This window comes from Colletotrichum higginsianum, chromosome 6 (genome assembly GCF_001672515.1).
Source record: "Colletotrichum higginsianum IMI 349063 chromosome 6, whole genome shotgun sequence".
NCBI lineage: Eukaryota > Fungi > Ascomycota > Sordariomycetes > Glomerellales > Glomerellaceae > Colletotrichum > Colletotrichum higginsianum.
In genome coordinates, this window is record NC_030959.1 from 1,779,522 (window position 1) to 1,799,805 (window position 20,284).

Genomic DNA, 20,284 nt, shown 5'->3' on the forward strand with positions numbered 1-20,284 from the left:
GGAGCGTCACGAAAGTATCACTTGCTCTGATCATACGACGGAGCCTTTCTGCGAACCTTTGGGCTAATTGTGCCTGCGCCTCTCCCCCCCCGGAAGCGTATCGGAGAAGGTCGCCCATCCACGCGGAGTTTACGGCGATTCGGTCTCAGCAAGTCGTGACAAGCTCCCAACACTAACTCTACCTCCAGCCAAGGTTTATCGGAATCGGCGCGTCCCCATCTCGGCCATTTTCTGCTATCCTCAACTCGATCCGACAGCCCACTCACTCGAGGAACACATTCTTTATTGGAACCCGGTGGCCTGACTCTCTCAAACATCAACATGATGCGACCGGCTTTCCAATTGGCTACGATCCCCCGCCGAGCGATACCGGCATCGAGGCAGAGTGCATGGGAAGCAGTGTGGAAGAAGCAACCTACCGCGCCGAGGAGAGCGCTCAAGACAGCAAGCCAGCGAACGTCGCGATGGTCTCAAACCTACACTTCGAACTGGATTGCCTCTCGTCTGGAAACTATGTTTTCCTCGTCGCGCCGGACATTTCGGTTCTCCGCCCGGCAGAGAAACGCAAAGGACGCCACGGCACAGGAGTCGCTTTCGCTGAGTCAAAGGCTAAAGAAACTTTCGAGGGAATATGGCTGGTCGGCTGTGGGCGTATACCTGGCCTTGAGCGTTCTTGACTTCCCGTTTTGCTTCTTGCTTGTCAGGATAGTCGGCACGGACAGGATTGGTAAGCGACACGCGCATCTGTTTGTGGCGAGTTGGTATTGACAAACGCGCGGCAGGACGACTTGAGCATTGGATCGTCTCTAATGCCAAGAAAGTGATCCCTGATTCGGTCCAGAACCGGTGGTCCGAATACCGGGCTGCACTGAGCAAGGCTGAAACCGAGCAGCTGGGAAGCGATGATATCAGCGAGGCCGTCGAAATGGCGGGTTGGGGGGTCGAGGAGGCCGAACGGCGCAACAAAGCAGAAGCCAGTAAGTACATGCCGCTGCTTGAGACATGACAGCAACCACAGGTCCGGGGGGTGGGTAACAGCTCCAGAACTGACTTTGTCGCAGGCCTGGGAACTCAGCTGGCGTTGGCCTACGCAATCCACAAAAGTTTCATCTTCCTCAGAGTGCCTCTGACCGCAGCGGTGACACCAAAGGTTGTCAAGGTGCTTAGGTCTTGGGGATGGCAGATCGGCAAACGGCGGAGTAAGTGAGCCGCGATACGGAGACTTCACCGCGTTGCCCAGCCTCCACCTGGTCGACGGGGTCGGGAGCCCCTAAAATGCCGGCCGGGCTCGCCTTGCTGTCGGGATTGGCGAACGACTCGGTCCTGTATTTTTATTGACAGCTTATAGACGTGTAAAGGTCCACTCACCCATAGACCAAGACGGTCATGAACACTATACGCAAACTCTATGTGAACATTTGTCCTTCGTACATAACACAGTTTGGCTTGGCTCGATAGGATTTGCTTCAGTGTAAATGCTACCGGAGCGCGCGGCACGGCGGTCAACAGACGGACCAAAGTTTTATTTCTTTTTATTATTTTCAAAATTTTATTCGCAATGCAGACTTGGCCAGGCTTGGTCATGGAGCCGTAAATCCCGGATGGTTGGGAGCATCCAAACTCTTTTCCTTTTCCTTTTTATTTTTAATCACTCAGCCGCCCATTGTCAAATGCCATATTCCAGAAAGTCAAGGCCGAATGAAGATGCTTGGCGTGCGGATTGGCACGCGAGGGGCAAAGCATGCATCGTCCAAGCGCATGTAACAAGTTGCGCTAAAGAGATGTTCTTCCGGACTTCGAGAAATATGCTCGATTCAATCCAGGGTTGCTAGTTAGGCTTCGATCCCTGGTGGGCCCTTTTTTCCCTCCTTTTTCTTCTTCTTTTCTTTCTCTCTCTATTTCTTATTTATCTTCTTACCCCCCCCCCTCTGATTCCCTGTTCTCGTTGGACCTTTGGTACACAAGTTTTGGCCACCAGGACGTCCGGACCGCGTCGGGTCATGGCCAAGGTTGGACCGACTCCGCGAGGGTATTCCCAGCCGGCTTTGAGTGCCGTATCGATAATGGTGACGCAGCTCTCTGGCATCATGGCATGACCGCGGCATGGCCGCACCGTGGGCACACCAAGCATTGGAAGGTGGTGGCTGGAGTGGGCATCGGAATGTTGCCGATACAGGGGCGGAGGTTTCAACACCCATACTCCAATAGTGAACGCTAGCCGCGGGATGAGGAAGCAGCAGGTGGCCACGATGTGCCTCCCGTACGAGGTGACCCGCCCACAATCTCCCGAAGTGTCTGTATGGAGGCGTCCAGGCCCTTGAAGATTTCTACGATGGCGAGGGGAGGCCCAGGTGCGGAATGATGCCATGGTGTGCATTTCTCCTCGCTCCACGACTCGCCTCACCCCCCCTCGCCCCTCGGAAATCCCGTGGGTCCGGATGATAGCAATGTTGCGGAGGTGGTGTAAGCAAACGAACGTAGACTCCACACATCAGGAGCCGAACCCCGGGCCCGGGAGCAAGAGTTGGCTGGCCGGTACACTTTGTGACTTCACGATGGTTGAGTTAAGTCTCATCATCATTCTCTCCAACACACACACACACACACACACACACACACTCACTGGGTTGCTGGATCACAACTCCCTGGTTCACCGCCAGCCGGGACCGGGACCTGACGTTCTATCTCAAACGAGAGGCATCCACCAGTCCTCACATCTGCCGTGTCACTCACTGTTGGTTCTGTGCCTGCCTGTCAGGCCTCTGCATGATCACCCAGGCCCGGCTCCGTCTTTTCTCCAGAATTTAAAGTTCTCGGTCTTCTAGAATGGGGACCAGGGCAGCACGTCCAATCGGTGGGAACTGGTGGGAACTGGTGGACCGTCGAACGCTGACTCGCCCCGATTTTCCACGGAGCAGAGCCCTTCTTTCTGACTTTTGTCGTCTGTCGTTGTCAGCGATGAGTGAGATGGGGTTTCCAAAAATGACGACCATGTGGAAGCCACACAAGCTGTCTAAGTTTTGAACCAAAACTCTGTTTCCTTCGCGGGACCCGGGGCCCCCCTAGCAACCTCGGGATCTGAACTTGGTCCCTACCCCTTCCCCTTCGGCGTCTGAATTGACCAAAGGTATCAGGGACCCAACCGTCATACCGTCCGTTGGCCCAGAGTCGTGTCGGATAGTACACCGACCCGGTCCTTCGGCCGGGTCATCATCACACGAGTTCTGACTGACGAACCACCCCCCCTCCCCTCCCCTCCCCTCCCAGTTCCGCCTGATCTGATGACCCCATCCTTCCCACCTTGCCTGTGCCGTTCCGTGCCCAGCAAGCGTGGAGCTCCAAGGCAAGTCTGCAAAACGAGGCAAAGTGGCCAGGCGTGCCAGAGGAGACGATGACCGAACTCCACAGCCGGTCCGGAAAACCCGTTGTTCAGAAACAAACTCTGAACGAAGAGGCGGCCGATCCGTGAGGGAAGACAGGATGCCGTTTTACCTTTTCAGCGGACCGACTACTATTTCCCAAACGGGACACACCTCCGTGGTGAGCGACCGACGCTCAGTTGTCGAGCCTGTTTCACGACGACCTCCCTCGGCCGCGTCCATCCCCTTCCCTCCTTCCGTGCCGTCGTCAGCGCAATCCCGCCGGTTCCCCGGCGTTGACTAATAGCGAGATTTGCATCTGCCGTTAAGGGGGTGGGGGGGCCGTAGCGTCGGAGCCGTCATGTCCGTTGCCTCTTGGTCCGGAAATAGGATGTTGCATCATGAGAAGAAAAGAAGAAGAGCCACATAAAAACAAATCAAAACATAACGTGATTTGTACGGACGTACGCACGCACACGCATGGCGCCACCGCCAATGGTTCGAAACTTTCGTCGACTGCCTGTGTTTTTCAGCTATTCTTTCCAGTCGGCTTGGCTAGAGTCCATCTTTAGACTTAACGGGCTGGTCATCATCATCATCATCGTCGTCGTCGTCGTGAAAACCTGTTAGTCGTCGGCCATCTGAACAAACGGGCTCGTGGCACTATGCGGGGCTCGAGTTGTCGGCTAGATCAGAGATCGAGAGCTGCCCCGGGGAGGGAAGGGGTTCAGAAGGGGGTTCAGGCAGGCTAACGCTGTTACGTACTAGAGCGCAGCGGTATCAATCCTGCCACCGCGGTCCGGGTGTGGTGGCACCACTCGCTGCCGTACCAGGCTAAGGAACGGAGATGTCGACTAAGTGTGGTAATGGTTTCGAGGTTTCGTAGGGAAGCCAAGACGTCTTTCTGATTGCTCTCCGCCGCTGTCCAACTCCCATGCCCTGGGCGCGTTCAACCAGTCGAAAGCCCACGCACGCCTACAATGGCAGAACTCCACAGCGGGGATGATTCGGGTTGTTCGTCCACCATGTTTTTGATTTCGAGAGGCGCTTGAGACGGGGGCCAAAAAACGGCCCATCGCAGGACAGGGGAGACTGGAGACAACTCTCTGTCGATCTCACAACTCCGGGTTACGAGCGAGCTAGTTATCTCACGTAAGAGTCAAGGTCATTTTCCTGGCGATGAAGAGTCACGCACGCGCCCGAGGTTTCATAGCAAAGAGAGAGAAGTACGGATACGGCAGTCCCAGGCCATCTTCAGGGTCCGCGCAAAGGCAAGGCTGGAACATGGGCAACTGCCAAAAGAGGCGACCGACCCAAGAAATCCCATTTCGACATAATGATCCAATGACACGACAGATACAAAGGCTTTCGCTCTCTATTTTGAACGTAGTGCAGGCAGGTATGGTATGCAAAGAATGGTTGGTGGCGGTAATGAGGTGGCCCGGCATAGTTTTGTACTATGGGCGAGTAGGTTGGCACGGAACAAAGGGTAGCTAGCTCACGCAAAGTTCAAAACGGAATCTCGCAATCTCAGGGTTCCTTGCTACTGTGTCCCTCAATGTTACGCCACAGATGGATGATGAAGGGTCAGCCCGGCTTTGGTGGGTGAGGCGCTGGATGATCGCACTCATGGGGCTGGCCTCGGTCAAAAGCCGAATGCAAGTATGGCAGTTGTTTAGTGTATCCGTACTGAGCCCCCCCCCCGGCTGGCAAGTTAGTTTGGCCAGGTCGACACATTCAGGCGCAGCAGTCAGAGGAGCCGAGGTGTGTTAAAACTGGGTAACAGGCTGGTGACAACGAGTTGTTTGGAGAAGGACAATCAAAAGAGAGTTTGTGTCATGGCAGGGCCTCGTCTGACTCTCGACGACGAGAAAACCCCCATCCAGCCATTCAGCGGCGGAGTGTTGTCCTAATCGGGAGCATGTCCTTGAGATCAGAGTGTTGAATTTCGGGATGTGGTGACAACGCGGTTGGGAGGCGAAGGGAACTGACACAGCCACGAAAACGAGGTGCGCTGAGAGAAAAGTCCGAGGTGGTTGTCAGGAGCGTGAAATGACGACGTCGCCTCCACCACGCAGCTGAGGAAGACGCTGGGGGCAACGACGGGAATGTCGAAGGGGGGGCGAGGGGGAGGGATGGAAGCTTGGCTCTTCAGCCGTCGTATGTTCGAAAAATACTCCCCACGTAGGGCCACTCCCTCGAGACCCCTCCCTCCCCCCCCAATCCAGTGTCTCCTCCGTCCCGCCGCGACTCGTCAATCCCGGGTCGGAAGTCGGCTCGCTACCTCCCAGCAACTCGGAAAGATAGAGTTTACGGTAAAACAAGGCACCTCGCTGTCCATGCAGACAGCAAATTTCCACATTCCTTGCGGCGTTGCTCCCTGAGTCCCCTGCTGCCAGCGTAACTCGAGAGATATTGGTGTCAGGCGAGGCAGCAGAGAGACTGAATGAGAATGACTGAATGAGAGAGCTGTCAGGGCATGCCCTGGGATGCACAAGAACTGGCAAGGGACCGGGGGAAGCTATTGAAGGGGAACTGGGGAGGGAGCGATTGACCTGGCTTCCGACAATGACCGTGGAGAGTTGATCAATACGGATAGGTTGAGCGGATAATATGACACAATGGAGAATTAGAAGGTCACCATCACAGAACGTACATTATACTACGCAGGACGGGTGTCCTGGTCCGACAGATTCAGGGGACTCGGAGCTGGAAGGGGTTGTCTTTTGTGGCTAGTTTACTGGTACACATGAATGCTGCTGCAAGACGTGGCCAAAACGGATCGCAACTCCGTCGCGGTTGAGATAGGCATCCATGTGTGTGTGTGTATTCATATACATTAATATCCGTGCTAGCAACTGCAGCGACAATGACTCCCCCGGCTGGCAATCTTGATTGACTGATTGACTGCGTCGCGTATGGCCCCCAACCTCTAGTGGTCGACACCTTATAGTGTCATAGGCCAGGGATATTGGACGGGTCGCGGCAGATCCCTTTCTCCTTTTGTAAACGTTTCCTCTTTCGCTGTCTGGCATCTGATACCTGTCTGGTCACCCACCGGACATAGGCAATGAAACAGTTTCCGTACGCGGTTGAAGGGATACAATTCCTAGTAGGTCGTCGGCTTGCCAATTGTTAGGTAAGACACGGATACGGAGCGAGCAGAGGGGTGCACAGCTTCATCGAGTCCGAGACTCGTGGTGGTGGTGGACTGATAACACGCAGGGTGGGCGTTTGAAGGATCCGGGCCGGGGTGCACACAAGTGCGTGCTTGGTGGACGAAATCGGTATGCAATGTATTATCTCTGTTAAGAGGGTGCATGTCGTGACGAGACAGGCTCCAGGTTGGATCCTGGTAAGGGTATCCGCACTTTAGGCTCTTGGACATACGCACTTACGTATGTCGCGGGACCTAGGGTAGCAATGGAGGAGCAGGCGTGGTAGATACTCAACGGATGCGATGTCGAGAGAAGGAGAGAAACAGAGAGGTTTTTGGGTTTCCAGCAGCTGGGTTGATTGTCGAGCTTGCCCCTTGCGAGTCCGTGGACCCTATTTAGCGCAAAGAACGTTTTCCTGAGTCGAAAGCCACAGGAGGTAACCTACTGGTCCATGAGACGATGGGCGTCGCCGCATGGGGGTGAAGACGCGAGAAAGGCGCGAGGTGAAGGAGGGGGCTGGGGCTAGGAGGGCGGCCGCCCAGTGGCTCAATTGTCTTCAGCCCCCGGATACCCCATACGTCTTCCAGTTTGCGCAGCACTGCAGTACATGCTTTAGGGTGCAATGGTTATTGCATTGGCACAGGATGAATAGCCTTGAGGTTAGTTGTTTAGCTGGACAGCAAGCTCCGTGGATGAGACGATGAACCGGGCGTAGAGTTTTGTTGTTTTTTCCGTTTTCTTTTCAAGTGTCACCTTCTAACATCCCTAGGACACCACGATCGCCCCCCTCTCCTCTTCTGTGCCACCCGCTCACTCGTCAACCTTGGCCAAGGTCAAAGCCAAAAGCAGAGCCGAAGACACAGTAGAGCTGAGGAGAGCGGTGGGCTGAGCGCGAATGCCCCCATTCCGGTGGTTAGTGGGTTGCGAATGACAGGGCTCAGAATAAGGTTACAGCAACAAGCCATAGGAGCGAGTCACAATCAACCGACCAGCGTCATTCCAACAACGGGAGGTATGTAGACAGCATGCAGCCATGGCGGTATCGAATCAGAGACACTGGAATTGTCTCCGCGGTGTTGTACGTACCGTACTGGTTGCCCTGGTAAGCTGAGCTCTAGGACAAGACAGGAGTGAAGGATGACAGAAACCATGGCCATATCGTATGTACATAGTAATATGCAGTCGAGAGATGTCTATCCGCCTACCGTAAACTTGTAAGCCCCCCCGGGGCGGGGGCCGCGCGAGACGAGCATGACTAAGGACATGTGGGTAAGAAGTTCGGACACCTAGCTAGGTACCGATCCTAATACCTGCCTGGGAAATGGGGGGAGGGGGTTCCTGGGACGAAATTGGACCATTTTTCCCGGACCCGCCTTTTGCCTGCCCTGACCATTCCAAGGATGCCAGTGACACTGCATTGAATCAAGCCTCTTTCTGATTGGTTCCCGGAACACGAGTATGACTGCCACGTCTCTGGCCTCTAACTCTTTCTCTGTCTCTCCCCCTTCGTCTTCGGTCTCTCTCAGTCTCTCCCGTCAGTCGTTCCTCACTTGGACTGTAGTCAATTACCTGTACACACGCACCCGATTTCAGTCGCCGAGCAGGTGAGTGGCTGCCGACTCACCAGCAGTTCCCCTACTGCGAGCAAGGGCCATAAAGGTTTAGCCACTTAGCCACAACTGCTGCTACCTTGTAACCCTCCCGTTTGTGTTTGCATCTGTCTGATAGCGTTAGGCCTCTCGGCTCTCTGTATTCTGTCTGCATGCCCGCCGCCCCGGACAAGAGGCTAAAGAGAATGAGAGACACCCAGGAGACTCATGGCAGCATCCGTCCTCGCTCTTGCAGCCACTGGGCAGTTATTCTGCTTTCTGCTCAAATGGCTCGCTCACCTAGACCGAGCTGGTCAATCAATGGGTGCGTCCGCAGCCCGTTTCTGCCCCCTATTCCTTTCTGCCCACCCACTCAGCCAGGACTGGCCGTGTAATGCTCAGGAGCATGCTTCTAGACCTTTTCTTCCCAGCTACGGTGACTAAAATGCGGCTTTGCTGCTTGTTTGCTTGCACGAGGTTGACAGCTGGAGGCACAGGCAAGCTGCAGGAGGGTGCCCCGCCTTCCCCATTCGTCCTCCGTACTTCTCTAACTCTCTTCTTTTTCACTCCCATTCACTCACCGATAAACCCGATACAACGGTGTCTCATCCTTTACCAGAGGTCGTGGAACGCCATCTTGCACACCCACACTTCCGTATTCCGGCCTCATCGCTGTGCCTCCCTCCACGTTTGCCGCTCCCCTTCGCCACAAGGCCTTGACTTTTTGACGGCCCAGCCGAACACATACTTTTTTTCTTCTACAACTTACACACACTTACCTTACATCATACTTGGCGCAAATGTTGACACACACTCACTCTTTTGCCCTCAGTCTCACTCCCAGTCTCACCTTCAGTCTTACCCCCCCTTGCCGGACTCTCTCTCACGGCTTACCATATGCACAAGCCGGTGTTTGTGCTCCGTCTCAACTCTTAGAATCACACTCGCATCCTGACATACCCCTCCATCCTCCTCAGAGACTCTATACGAATAACCGTCGGGTACTCTGAATTGCATTCGCACGCAGGCGATCGCAATCCCAAACAGCTTGGTCCAAAACGGAAATACCTCCGTTCTGGCTGTGTCGCAGAGACTTTTGCCCATGTGGAGTCAACATACGCCTCTCATGTCTATCCCGTCCAAGGGGTGATTAGTATTCGCGTCCTTTCGTCGTCCATCCGTTTTCACCACACTGCCTGCGGCACAAATAGAATTCCACCGTCATTTGGCCTCGACTGCGCATTTCGGGCAAGGCGGCAGGCAGGCAGCAGAGAGGCATGGGCATTTCATTTCCATCGCAGCACCACCGCCGCACACGTGCACCACAACATCTCCAGTGCCAGTGCCAGCACCGGGCGGGTGGGCAGACGGCAATACATCAAGGCTCGTTACAACATCTGTGAGCTTGCATCGAAGCTCGAGTGAACAGCCGGCCTGCCTGCTTCTCTTCTCCTTGAAAAGACGGGTTGAAATGCTGACGGGTGGCTGTCCGGTCTATGAATTCACTACGGGACTCGAATGCGATGTGGTTTAACCCGTGACTCAAGTAGATATACCGAACGTCTCCCCCCCCCCTTCCGACGGCGAGGGTCAGTCTATGTTAGAGTTTGGTTGGTTCCTTCGTCGCCTTCGTCCGTCAGGCATTATTACCTACCTACCGTTGGTCCATGGTGTTGTCGTTGTTGTCGTCGCCGCCGCCGCCGCTTGCTGGCTAGGTTCATTAACCTTTCACGTCCTCGACCACACATCTCCACCCCTCCCCTCCCCCCCTGACTCCCTTGCTCCCCCTGTCTCTTGCCCTTTTACCCATTACTTCACCCACCAGAATCTCCACTCTGCTACACGCCCTCCCTTCTCCATGCTCATCACATCTCTCCACTTCCCTGTGGGTTGGGATCTCTCGTCCGTCCACGCTACCTCCCCACGAAGTACTGGACCGTTTGGCCATGCAACCAACCCATGGTGTGTCGCTTTTGCTATGATCTCTAAGCTTCTCACATATCTACTGGCCATTACTGCAATCTGTGGCACGGCTGCCAGCCTGTGCAACACATGCTCTCGATGCCAAGACCAAGTGCGAGGCTAATGACTGCCGCCACACTTCGGATACACTCTTTGAGTACATGGCGGTTGGATGCTTGCACTAGAGTCCCCCTCCCTCCCTGGTGACGGGATGCAGGTCGCATTACTGTCAAAGGAGAGCCCGCCCATCTGTTTCCTCGTCTCGTTTTACTGCCACGGCCCACGACTTGGATTGGACGGGCTGGAAACTGGCAATCTTCCTTACCCTACGGGAAACTCACTACTCATACACTCCCTCCCCTCTGATCTTGCACACCCCTCCTCTGTCCCTCACACAAACACACACCCCTTCCCACACCCCTTCCCACACGCACGCCCACACTCTTTTTCCGCACTTGTCACTCATTCTTGCTGCACCCCCCCTCCTCCCGATTCGAACTCAGAATCACCCACTTCCTTCCAGCTACGTACCCTTGATACGGACGATTACACTTTTTACAACCCATGCCTGACTATCCGTACCCGTACCTGTCCTGGGCGGCTGCCCATCCGCTCCCTCATCCGCCGCAGCGGCAAAGTCAGTTGCTATAAGAGAAGTGTCTAATCCGGGGTTGGAGTCTTTCGTCGGATCGGTGTATTTGTATCGTACATTGAACCCACAGCAACGCAAGCTCAGCTCCAGCTCTCCCCTGCAACAGACATCGCAAGCCAAGGCACGACGTCAAACAGCTGTGCGCTTCTGAATTGGAGGAATTCCCAGCATCCCGTGTATACAATTTTTTTTTGTGGTTCTGGTACCTCCCTCGTTGGTGGCCCCGGACATTTCATTAAATATCGTCGCCCCCTCCCCGTCACCTAGGCCAGATCGGACTCGGTCATCACATTATATATCATCTCTCATCCTCCCAGTTCTTCCACCATCTTAGCCACACTCGCCTCCTTCCAAAGGATCAACACACCTTGGGTCATTTATTCACACATACGCAATCACACATACACACATACACACATACACTTATATAAACACACGCACTCGTCACCTCTCGTCCTACCACCACACTACGATGCTGTCCATCACACCTCAAGGAGACCACCACAGCCAGTCCCTCTACCTGCCCTTTAGATCGCTGTCCTCCCCGAGCCGGCCCGTCGACGACTTGCCCTTCCTCAGCTCCCTCGCCAGCAGCATGGGCCACAGCCTCCACGTTGGTAACACGTCGGCGACGGCAGTGTCTATCAAGGACGCCGCCAGCGTCGCCCAAGCTCTCGAAATCGCCAGGGAGAGCCCCGATGGCGCTTCAGATCCGACTGTTAGCAGCATCCTGGAGAGCGCTATCAGTCAGATCTGGTCCAAAGTAACCGCGCAACCCGAGTCGTATGTCATGAACCGCGATGAGTTTGCCGTCTTCAACTACTTCCAGCACCGCTTTACTGGCAACAAGATTGCCATGGCCGCGCGAAAGCGCTACTGGGACAACGCCCGCGCGTGACTCCCAAGACCCCGACTTTGCTAAGAGACCACACTCTCTCCTCTCTCTCTCTCTTTCCAGTCCCTCCGCGCTCTTCTTGAGAGAAGGCTCATCAGGCGCCGGATCCGCGAGCGGCAACTCTTGCCATCGCAGCTGCGAACCTAAGGAGCGTTCCCTCTCCCCGTTTGGCATTCCGTCATTCTGTCTCCCGGCCGGAAAGTGTCAAACGCACACACATACACACCTACAATCATCAGATACGCCCCCAAGGATGATCGCCATCAACTTGTGCTCCAGCCATGCACAGGCACTTGGGGGAGTAACCGATTCCGCCGTCCTTTTTGCAGGGGCCTTGTCGAGGTGCTTGCCGTACCCGAGAATCCAAGTCTTGGCTCTCTGGGAGCGCCGCGGTCCCCTTATCCATCCTATCATCTCATCGGCCCACCTACAACAGAAAACCCCACCGGACGCATATATCCGCCCTAATACCCGAGGAGAACCCACTCATCAGACCAAAACCCCCTTGTTCTGGGCCATCACTAGCGAATAGGGAAGATTGGTGTGGGTCTTGACGCCTACTGCCCCCTTCGTCTCCAAAAGCCACACCCCTTCCCCAAATACAGAGCCCTTCACCTCACTGTCTTCCCCCTGCCCAACTGCGCGGCGAACGTCACGGCGCTGCCCGCACTCAGGCAGAGAAGACTGAGAAGAAGAGGCAGGGAGACTTGGTTCCAGCATAAGGCAATGCCACGAAGCCTGCTGGAAAACGACGGCTTTGGAGTGTGGTGCTGCAACCCGGTCCGAACGTCATGGCCTTTGGTGAATGACAGGATGATGCTGGTCTTCACGACCAACATCCATCTGTTTCTCCTAGTCCAGCTCGTCCTGGCGAACAGCAGGGCCAAATCCAAAGACACTGCACCACTCGACACATCTAGCACCGTCGGGAAGATACGCGTTAGACCCTCGGTTGGTACCAGACATGGAACCGCCTCTCTGCCGAGGTGAGTGCGTCACTTGGACGAGAGCTCGCATGTTCTCGCACCGCCACAACACTGCTCACTGTCGAGCATACTACCCCGCACGCTTTGGCCTGGAAGTGGTATCGCTTCCTTGTTTGGGACGAATGGAGCCTGGCCCGAGTCGTTCGGGACGACTTGTTGGTTTCGGATCACTGGTTGCCGATGGCCATTCAAACCACCACTGGCATTTGTGGCCAGGCCGAGTGTCTTTGGGACCGTGGAATGCGCGGGCGATGATGGGATCGGCCGTGGCAGTCTTTTATTAGACTTGGAGCCGGAGGTGAGGAAAGGCTATTGCGGAGTGGTGTTGCTGTGCGCGTGCGACATTGGAATGATTACGTCGGACGGCCGGCGTAAAGCGAAATGGGAAAATCAAGGGCATGCATGTGGCGCCTCAGCATCACGTTTGCGAGTGTTTGGCGCCTCGGGAACGAGGCTGTTTCTAGTTTTCATTTTATGATTTTACTCTGCCTGGCCGTAAACAGACAGAGCAGCATGGCATGCTTGGTTCGCTTCCTGTACTACATAGACATCATTCCTGATGTTGGGCGTCAATTGGATACGATTTTCGATTCATGCATGACCTTTACTACACCTTTCCCTCTCCCTCCTCTTTCTCGTCTCTCACTCGCACACACGTACACCCACACACATACTTCCTGGGCCGCTTTGTTGACTGTAGCATCAAGATGTGCAGACATCCTCACATGGGCGGAAATCTAGTTGCCTTCGACCAACAACATTCATTCTCTCGTGACTGATCAACGCTTGACTTCCTAGCCCATTGCGCCATCTGCTCACTTTTTGTCCTCAGAGCGACCTATAGGCTGTATCTGTACCGTGGGTATGTAATGTAGGTGGTAGGCGGCCCCAGCCCATAGCCCAGGTAGGATGACGCTTTCCTCTCGCAAGAGCGATTTAAGGTTATTCGGTGTTGTGTTTGCCTCCATAACACACCAGGAAGGGGGGAGTGAGGCAACCTGTGTGTAGGCTGTTGGTCTAGCCGTACAGCAAGAAGTCTGTTTGCAGTCTGCTCCTGTCGCAAAAACAGTGTCACCGCTCATGTTTTGAGTGCCGAACAGCACGGGCATAAATCTCGCCTGGTTTGAGGGGGGGGGAAGCATGGCGACCATTCGACACACATCCAGCGAAACAACTCGGTTTTCGCCCTGATGAGTTTACCGCCAATTCTTCCCTCCGGCTCAGCCGCGAAACAACCCCATCGAAACCATAACTCAATATCCTGTTGGTAAGTGATTCCTCCTCGGCCGTCCTCTTCTCGGATTCGGTAACCGGGAGGGGGGGGGGGTCCGCCAGGCCTTTTTTACTCCAACCATTGCCGCCGCCCATTCTCATCTCTCCTCTTGGCTCTCTGACTCTTGGCCTCGATCTGGTTGATTGACGCTCGTCACCGCTCTTCTGCTTCCGCCCGGGTCCTCAACATCATAGCACCTCGTGCTTTTTTTCGGATTTTCCCTTTTAACCTTTGGACGGCGCTCCTCGCTCGTACCTGGAGCTCAATTTCATTCTTGGGCTATTTGCTAACTTGTGTCTTCTCGCAATCTGCCTTGGACCACGCATGGTGTCGGACCTGTTCCACCTCATCTCGATACCTTGTTCGTTCACTCCTCCCCCGGGCGATAGTGTCATCCTTCCCAATCCTCGGGTACCTACACTGTAGTGAGTACAAGACACCCCACGCACCGTCAGCACCAAGTGCCAAACCGCTTGTGGTTCGGCCTACAGCCTCTCCACTGGCTTGCCTGCCTGCCGCCGCCGCCACCGCCCAAACCGTTATACTTCCGATAGATGCAGATCCGCGTATTGTGGCCCTTCCCCGGGTCTTTCTCTCTCACTCACTCTCTCTCTCTCTCTCTCTCTGCCACCCTCCCTCATGGCGTGCATGGCGCCACCCAAGCCTCTAGCGTCAATCAGCTGCTTGCACCGGCGCCTGTCCTCACATTTTGCCTTTCGGTGGCGTTCATCGAGCTTACACTCCTCCGACCCCTCCCCTCCCCCTCCATTCGCTCTGACCGACTGCCTGGGATTTGGTGGCTTTCTCCTCGCTCGATGCGCCGTTTTTCCCACACCTTGTCTTTTGTCACGCGGGTTCTAACACCAAACCACCAGCCCGCCTAGTCGGGAGTTGTAGGGCAAACCGGCCTTAAGGTTGCAGAGTGTAAGCGGTCAGGCCAGCAACCCCCCCGGCCTCCCTCTCTGGAAGGGCTCTCCAATGGCCACTCGTGCGGTCACTAGGGCGCTCGCCTTCTCACTCTTTGTCCTCGCTCTGAACACGGGTTACGTGGCTTCGCGCAATCTGATACCAGAGGCGGCCCTGTCAGATTATGCCACCCGTCACCAGGGGATCATTGCCGACACTCCGACGCGATCGGGTTCTCAGACAGATGCTGACCAAGGCGGACGGCAACGGCCTCTGGAATGTTTTCAAGTCGCGCAGCCAGTGCTGGGACCCCGTGGCCCTATCTACCAAGAGGTAGCCCGCGGGAGCCTTATGGGGGGGGACGGTGGTGGTGGTGACAAGGGGAAACCGCCGGCGGACAGCAAAGAATGTCGGGTGCAGCTCATGGACCACTCGTTTGGTACCAGCTTCGGCAAGCCTTTCGTTGGTAAGCTCGCAGCGCAGCATATGACAGGACGGACGGGGCACACGCAGGGGGCGGAAATTCATATCCTGACTTGGTGTTGATAGGCGAGTACGCACCTCCCGGCTGCGACTTCAACCGCGTCATTGTAAACTTTACTGCCACGTCTGCAGGCCGCCAGCTGGACCGGCTGGCCTTGTGGTATCTCGGCGACACGGAGGTGTGGAGAACATCCACAGCGGAGCCCAGAGCGGCGCCCGGCATCATCTGGACCTATTGGAAGGACATGACACCGTACCTTAGCCTCTGGAAATCTCCCCAAAAGATTATTTTTGACCTGCCCAACCTCATCGGTAAGATATTCTCAAGCCATGCCCCTAATCCAACCACAACCACAACCGTTCTACCTAGTCTTAACCAGACCAAACCAACTCAAACCCCCTTCCCTCCTCCTCCTCGGAGACATCGGAGTGGGGGCCAAAACGGCTAATGCTGCCAAGACGACAGATATACGGGGCCCTTCAACTGCACCCTGACGGCAACCTTCTTCAGGACCGACGTGGAGATCGACAGTGCACCACCCGCTGACCTCATCATCCCCATCTCGTCGCGGAACGCATCCTCCAACACGGGGAGTGCCTGGCAAGTGCCGGAGCGTGAGGCCGTCAGCACCGTCCAATTTCCGCGCAATGCCAATCGAGCAGTCTTCTCCGTCTCGGCCAACGGCCAAGGCACCGAGGAGTTCTGGTGGAGCAACGTGCTCGAGAGCGATGCCGCCGCCTTCAACGCCACCGTCGGCATGGCCCCCGCCGGAAGCCCCTGGCGCGAGGTTCAGGTCATCATCGACGACCAGCTCGCCGGAGTCCAGTGGCCCTTTCCCGTCATTTTCACCGGGGGTGTCGTGCCCAGCTTCCACCGGCCGCTCGTCGGCCTGGACGCCTACGATCTGCGGGAACACGAGATTGACATCTCCCCCTGGCTCCCAGTCCTGAGCGACGGCAAGGAGCACACCTTCAAGATCAAGGTCGCTGGCATTGCCGACCAGGGAGACCGTGTGTTTGTTAATACCACCGTCGGTAATTACTGGGTTGTGTCGGGCAAGATCTTTGTCTGGCTCGACGACGAGGGTTCTGTCACGACTGGTAAACCGCCCACGGTCTCCGTCCGCGACCCCGAGATCCGGATATCGGGTCGCGCCGTCGGGAAGAACTCGACCGGCGCCAACGAGACGCTCGTCTTCAACCTCGACGTGACGCGCTCCATATCGGTCAAGGGCGAGGTGGTCTCCAAAAAGGGGACCAAGAGGCCCGAGTGGACCCAGAACTTGTCCTACAGCAACAAGGCATCACTGGGCCAGTTCGGCCGCAACGGCTTCAACAACTTCGTCATCGCGGGAACCGACGCGCTGCTCAACGGGCTGGTCAGGTACCAATCGACGTACTCGTACCCGCTGATCGTCAACCAGACCGCCAACATGACGGCGGCCGGCGACCTCAGCCTGGACGCCACGCTCTTCCAGGAGCTCAGGCTGGAGGTCGAGGGCGCGGGCGTGTACCCGACGGGCCTAGAGGCCTACAACGCGCCGAACCGCGGCAGGCAGGGGCAGGGTACGCGGTACAGCGTGTCAAAGCTGTCGACATTTCGCAACGGCACGGCCGTTTTCAACATGCCGGCCGACATGAAAAGCAGTTCTGCGACTGGCACGACACGGCAGGTGTTCCGGTTCAGCGGTGGTCGGGACGGGGCACGTGATGTCGAGTTGTATATGAGGAGTGTAAAGGCCAGCAACAACACGGTGGTGTCGGACGAAGAAAGGTCTGCCGATGGCCGGGGGAGAGTTTTGTCCGTCCCAAGCCTTTCAGGAGGCGCCATTTAAGCCAGGCGATGGATAGAGGGTTCGGTCGGCATCAGCCACAGGTGGAAGGGAAAGCTGCCTGAGGGGCAGAGCAACATGGACAAACATGACATGTCGGACTCCGGGTTGCACCGACTGGACAGATGGAAGAGAAATGGAGACAGAGAGAGATGAGAAGCGCCCACGAGCTCCGTCCAGCTGGTCCGGGTGCGCTAGGACACGCGCACACGCTTGCGCTAGCCCCGTTATGGGCAAAAGTGAGGATATGTCTCAACCTCAAGCGAAGTCGAACTCGGGATTTGCTTTTTAAACTTTCGGGGTTAGAAAGCAAACGGCCATACAGCCTTCCTCCTAGCCTCTGCCTTCTGGCCCCTCCGGTCTAGTCTAGGTAGTCGGTAATCATGTTTGGGTCCATGTCCTACACCTACATAGTAAGTATAACACCTACCTGGGTTGTTCACTTGTTCTTCTATTAGCGACTTGTCACTGGGGGTGCGGAGCCCAGAGACTAGAGAGAGAATGAGAGAGGACATGCAAGGGCCGAACGCCAAAGAGGCCGGTGCCAAAGATCAGCCCCCCCCCCCCCCCCCCCCAAACCCATCCAGTTCTGACAAGGGAGAGGGAAGAGGGAGAGAGTGGAACAGAGTGAGCACAGCCTACACAAGTGACGTTCCTCGGATTAAGCTTTTATGGCGCGCCTGCCAAACCTCGTTCCCCTTCCGCCCCCTGAACTCCCGGTAGCGATCTCCAACGAATCTGGGTGGGTAGGGTAGGTTGGCTGAGTTGCATCGCATCGCATCGCATCACAGCGCATCACAGCGCATCACAGCGCATCACAGCGCGGCATGCAGGAGCACAAAAAGGTATGGCCACGGGACCGTAATCCATCTACAAAGTGGCAACCGGAGGCGGAAGAGGATGGATGAACGATGGATGGCCACGGCATTTTGCCCTCTTCGTACGGGATCGCGGCCCTAAGGTGCTTTTTGCCCGGTGGAGGGGGGGGGGATTCCAAGCGCTGCCAAACTCTAAAAATACAGGATGCAAATCCCACGGCGGATCAAAAATCCCATGGGTGAGTCTTCCGCTGGTAATTAGTAAGCGTGAATAGGGACGGTCGGTGTCAAGGCGAGGGAGGGTTCAGCTGGCTGCCTGCGTGGACGCTCTGTTCCACTCCCGGTACCATCGTCCGTCCCAAGATTCCTGTCATTCCTCACTTCCCATCCAGTGCTTACTCATACAGAGGTGTGCATACACATACATACATACTTACATACATGTATATGACACCAGCCTCGCTTTCTCTCTCTCTCTCTCTATATATATATATCATGCCTGGTAGGGAATCACAAACGCCTCGATCCCAAGCCTCATACATCACACGAAGCCCGGCAGTCTGGGGAAAGGACGAACCCTCCATCCCTCTCCTTTCTCACACCTCTGCAAGCCTTCACAGACCAGTCAAGTTCGAGGAAGCAGAGGGGAACGGAGAGCGACAGCCCCCAGAGGGGTGTGTGTGGCGTTAGACTTTTTGATCTGCTGCCATCCCTCACACAGAACAGCAACCATTGTACACACACCCCCTTCCTCGCTCACAAGTTGCATTTCCAGCTGGGCAACGCAGCGAGGGAGAAGGAGGAGGGTCCATCGCCGCCACAGAGCATCGTCGATCGTTAATATACAATGCCAAGTACTATCGTCAAAACCTTAATACTTCCTCCTCCTTGCCCTTCCCCTTCCCCTCCCATGCATGCCTCAGACCTCCTCCTATCATTCATCTCTCGCTCGCACTCCCACTGCTCGCCTCGGACTCGAACTCTACGGGCCCTGTCTCAAGGGGGTCACGGGTCGTCAGATCCTCAACGACCCGGTCCCAGATAAGCTTCGGCGGACAAATTTCCCTAAGATGGGCGAGAGAGAGAGAGAGAAAGAATAACCCTAAGAGAGATGAGGGGGGTGGTTCCATCTGTACATCTTGTCGTGCTCCACGCTTCCTCTCATATCGAAACATGGCGACGCCCCAGCGATCGATCACGAAGTGGGTGCCGCTCAGCCAGAACACCACGCTACCGGGCGGCCGCTCCTTGTTCTGGGACGGACAAGGTCACGACGAGACGACGGCGCATATTGGCGTGTGCTTCTCCTGGGGCCCCCTTCTTCCCGTCGCTTCGTTGGACGGCTCACAACACGCCTCGCGCAGCTCTGTCGTCGCCTCTGTACGGCTGTGTCTTGGCGCCGTTTGTTTCTCTTCTTCTTCTTCCTCCTCCTTGTACTGCAGGTACTGACCAGAATGGCCAGCCAGGCAGGCTTTCGGCTGTATTCCCTGCTTGCTCCTGGCCAATGATGGGCCCTCTCGTCCTCCCTGTTTCTGCCTTGTACTTGTCTGTACGCACTCCCTGTTGCTGAACAACACCCTTGGAGACGAATAGCCGACCTTACTGCCTCCCAAAACCGGGGACTATTACATATATTGCTAAGTTGAGGCGAAAACTGGGCTGGTGATTGGAGTATGATCTTCTGGCCCTCTTCCAATTTTTTGAGTCGACAAACCAGACTGGACCCCCCCCCCCCCCCCTCTTTGCATGCCCTTTTCTCAGCTTACACTACAAACAGGCTGGTCCAGAGCGGACGGGAAAACATGGAGGTGGGGGTCAGTGAAAAGAAGGTTTAGAGCCGCCGTGAGTGCAGATGCAGACAATCTCGTTCTTGTTCTTTTGCATCTACATCCTTCGTTCCGTTCTGGACTTGGACAACGCGACGTGAAGCACGGAACCCAACAGTGGTTCGAGTCAACTTCGATCGGTGGGGTGCGGTTGTGGGAAGGTGAACGGCGTCCGGCGGCAGTTCTTCAGTCCCGGCGGCGCAGACAAACCCCCATCGGTACGTGGCAGCGCGGTCTCGGGGGGGAGGTAGGCCGCGGGACGCGGTCCGCCGCAGAGGGGCAGTCGAGGCGACCCATAAGTCAATACGCGAGGGCCGGCCGGGTTGAAAGCAGGGCGGATCTTCCTCCACCCACCGAAAGTATAAAAAGTCTAAGTGACCGTGCCATATAGATGTGCGTGTGTTCCCGGTCGTATTCTTTGTCTTCTCTAGGGGGGTTTCTCGAATGAGGGAGATCGGGACGCCCAGCAACTCGTCGGGCTTGTCGTGGATGCCGTGAACATCTACACCTTCTGACTGGGCCGGGGTCGGGCCGGTTCGGACCAT

The 20,284-nt window shown here is 55.9% G+C and overlaps 6 protein-coding genes across 6 annotated transcripts; 5 read left to right on the forward strand and 1 right to left on the reverse strand.

Moving 5' to 3' along the window:
• Positions 1-321: 321 nt before the first annotated feature.
• CH63R_08946 (Peptide alpha-N-acetyltransferase Nat2) lies at positions 322-1,207 on the forward strand (the record flags this gene model as incomplete). The annotated part of the gene is made up of 3 exons (XM_018303920.1): positions 322-727; positions 783-977; positions 1,062-1,207. 3 exons carry the CDS (start codon positions 322-324, stop codon positions 1,205-1,207), a joined length of 747 nt encoding a protein of 248 aa, XP_018155943.1.
• A 9,985-nt stretch (positions 1,208-11,192) lies between these two features.
• On the forward strand, positions 11,193-11,618 carry CH63R_08947 (uncharacterized protein; the record flags this gene model as incomplete). Its single annotated transcript, XM_018303921.1, has 1 exon — positions 11,193-11,618. The coding sequence occupies one exon, from the start codon at positions 11,193-11,195 to the stop codon at positions 11,616-11,618; it is 426 nt and encodes a 141-aa protein (XP_018155944.1).
• Positions 11,619-14,852: 3,234 nt separating this feature from the next.
• Positions 14,853-17,098, forward strand: CH63R_08948 (Peptide-n4-(N-acetyl-beta-glucosaminyl)asparagine amidase a; the record flags this gene model as incomplete). The annotated part of the gene is made up of 3 exons (XM_018303922.1): positions 14,853-15,246; positions 15,330-15,575; positions 15,723-17,098. 3 exons carry the CDS (start codon positions 14,853-14,855, stop codon positions 17,096-17,098), a joined length of 2,016 nt encoding a protein of 671 aa, XP_018155945.1.
• Positions 17,099-17,999: 901 nt separating this feature from the next.
• On the forward strand, positions 18,000-18,754 carry CH63R_08949 (uncharacterized protein; the record flags this gene model as incomplete). The annotated part of the gene is made up of 2 exons (XM_018303923.1): positions 18,000-18,174; positions 18,420-18,754. The coding sequence occupies 2 exons, from the start codon at positions 18,000-18,002 to the stop codon at positions 18,752-18,754; spliced, it is 510 nt and encodes a 169-aa protein (XP_018155946.1).
• Positions 18,755-19,086: 332 nt separating this feature from the next.
• CH63R_08950 (uncharacterized protein) lies at positions 19,087-19,421 on the forward strand (the record flags this gene model as incomplete). Its single annotated transcript, XM_018303924.1, has 2 exons — positions 19,087-19,293; positions 19,356-19,421. The coding sequence occupies 2 exons, from the start codon at positions 19,087-19,089 to the stop codon at positions 19,419-19,421; spliced, it is 273 nt and encodes a 90-aa protein (XP_018155947.1).
• Positions 19,422-19,744: 323 nt separating this feature from the next.
• Positions 19,745-20,284, reverse strand: CH63R_08951 (uncharacterized protein; the record flags this gene model as incomplete). The annotated part of the gene is made up of 1 exon (XM_018303925.1): positions 19,745-20,284. The coding sequence occupies one exon, from the start codon at positions 20,282-20,284 to the stop codon at positions 19,745-19,747; it is 540 nt and encodes a 179-aa protein (XP_018155948.1).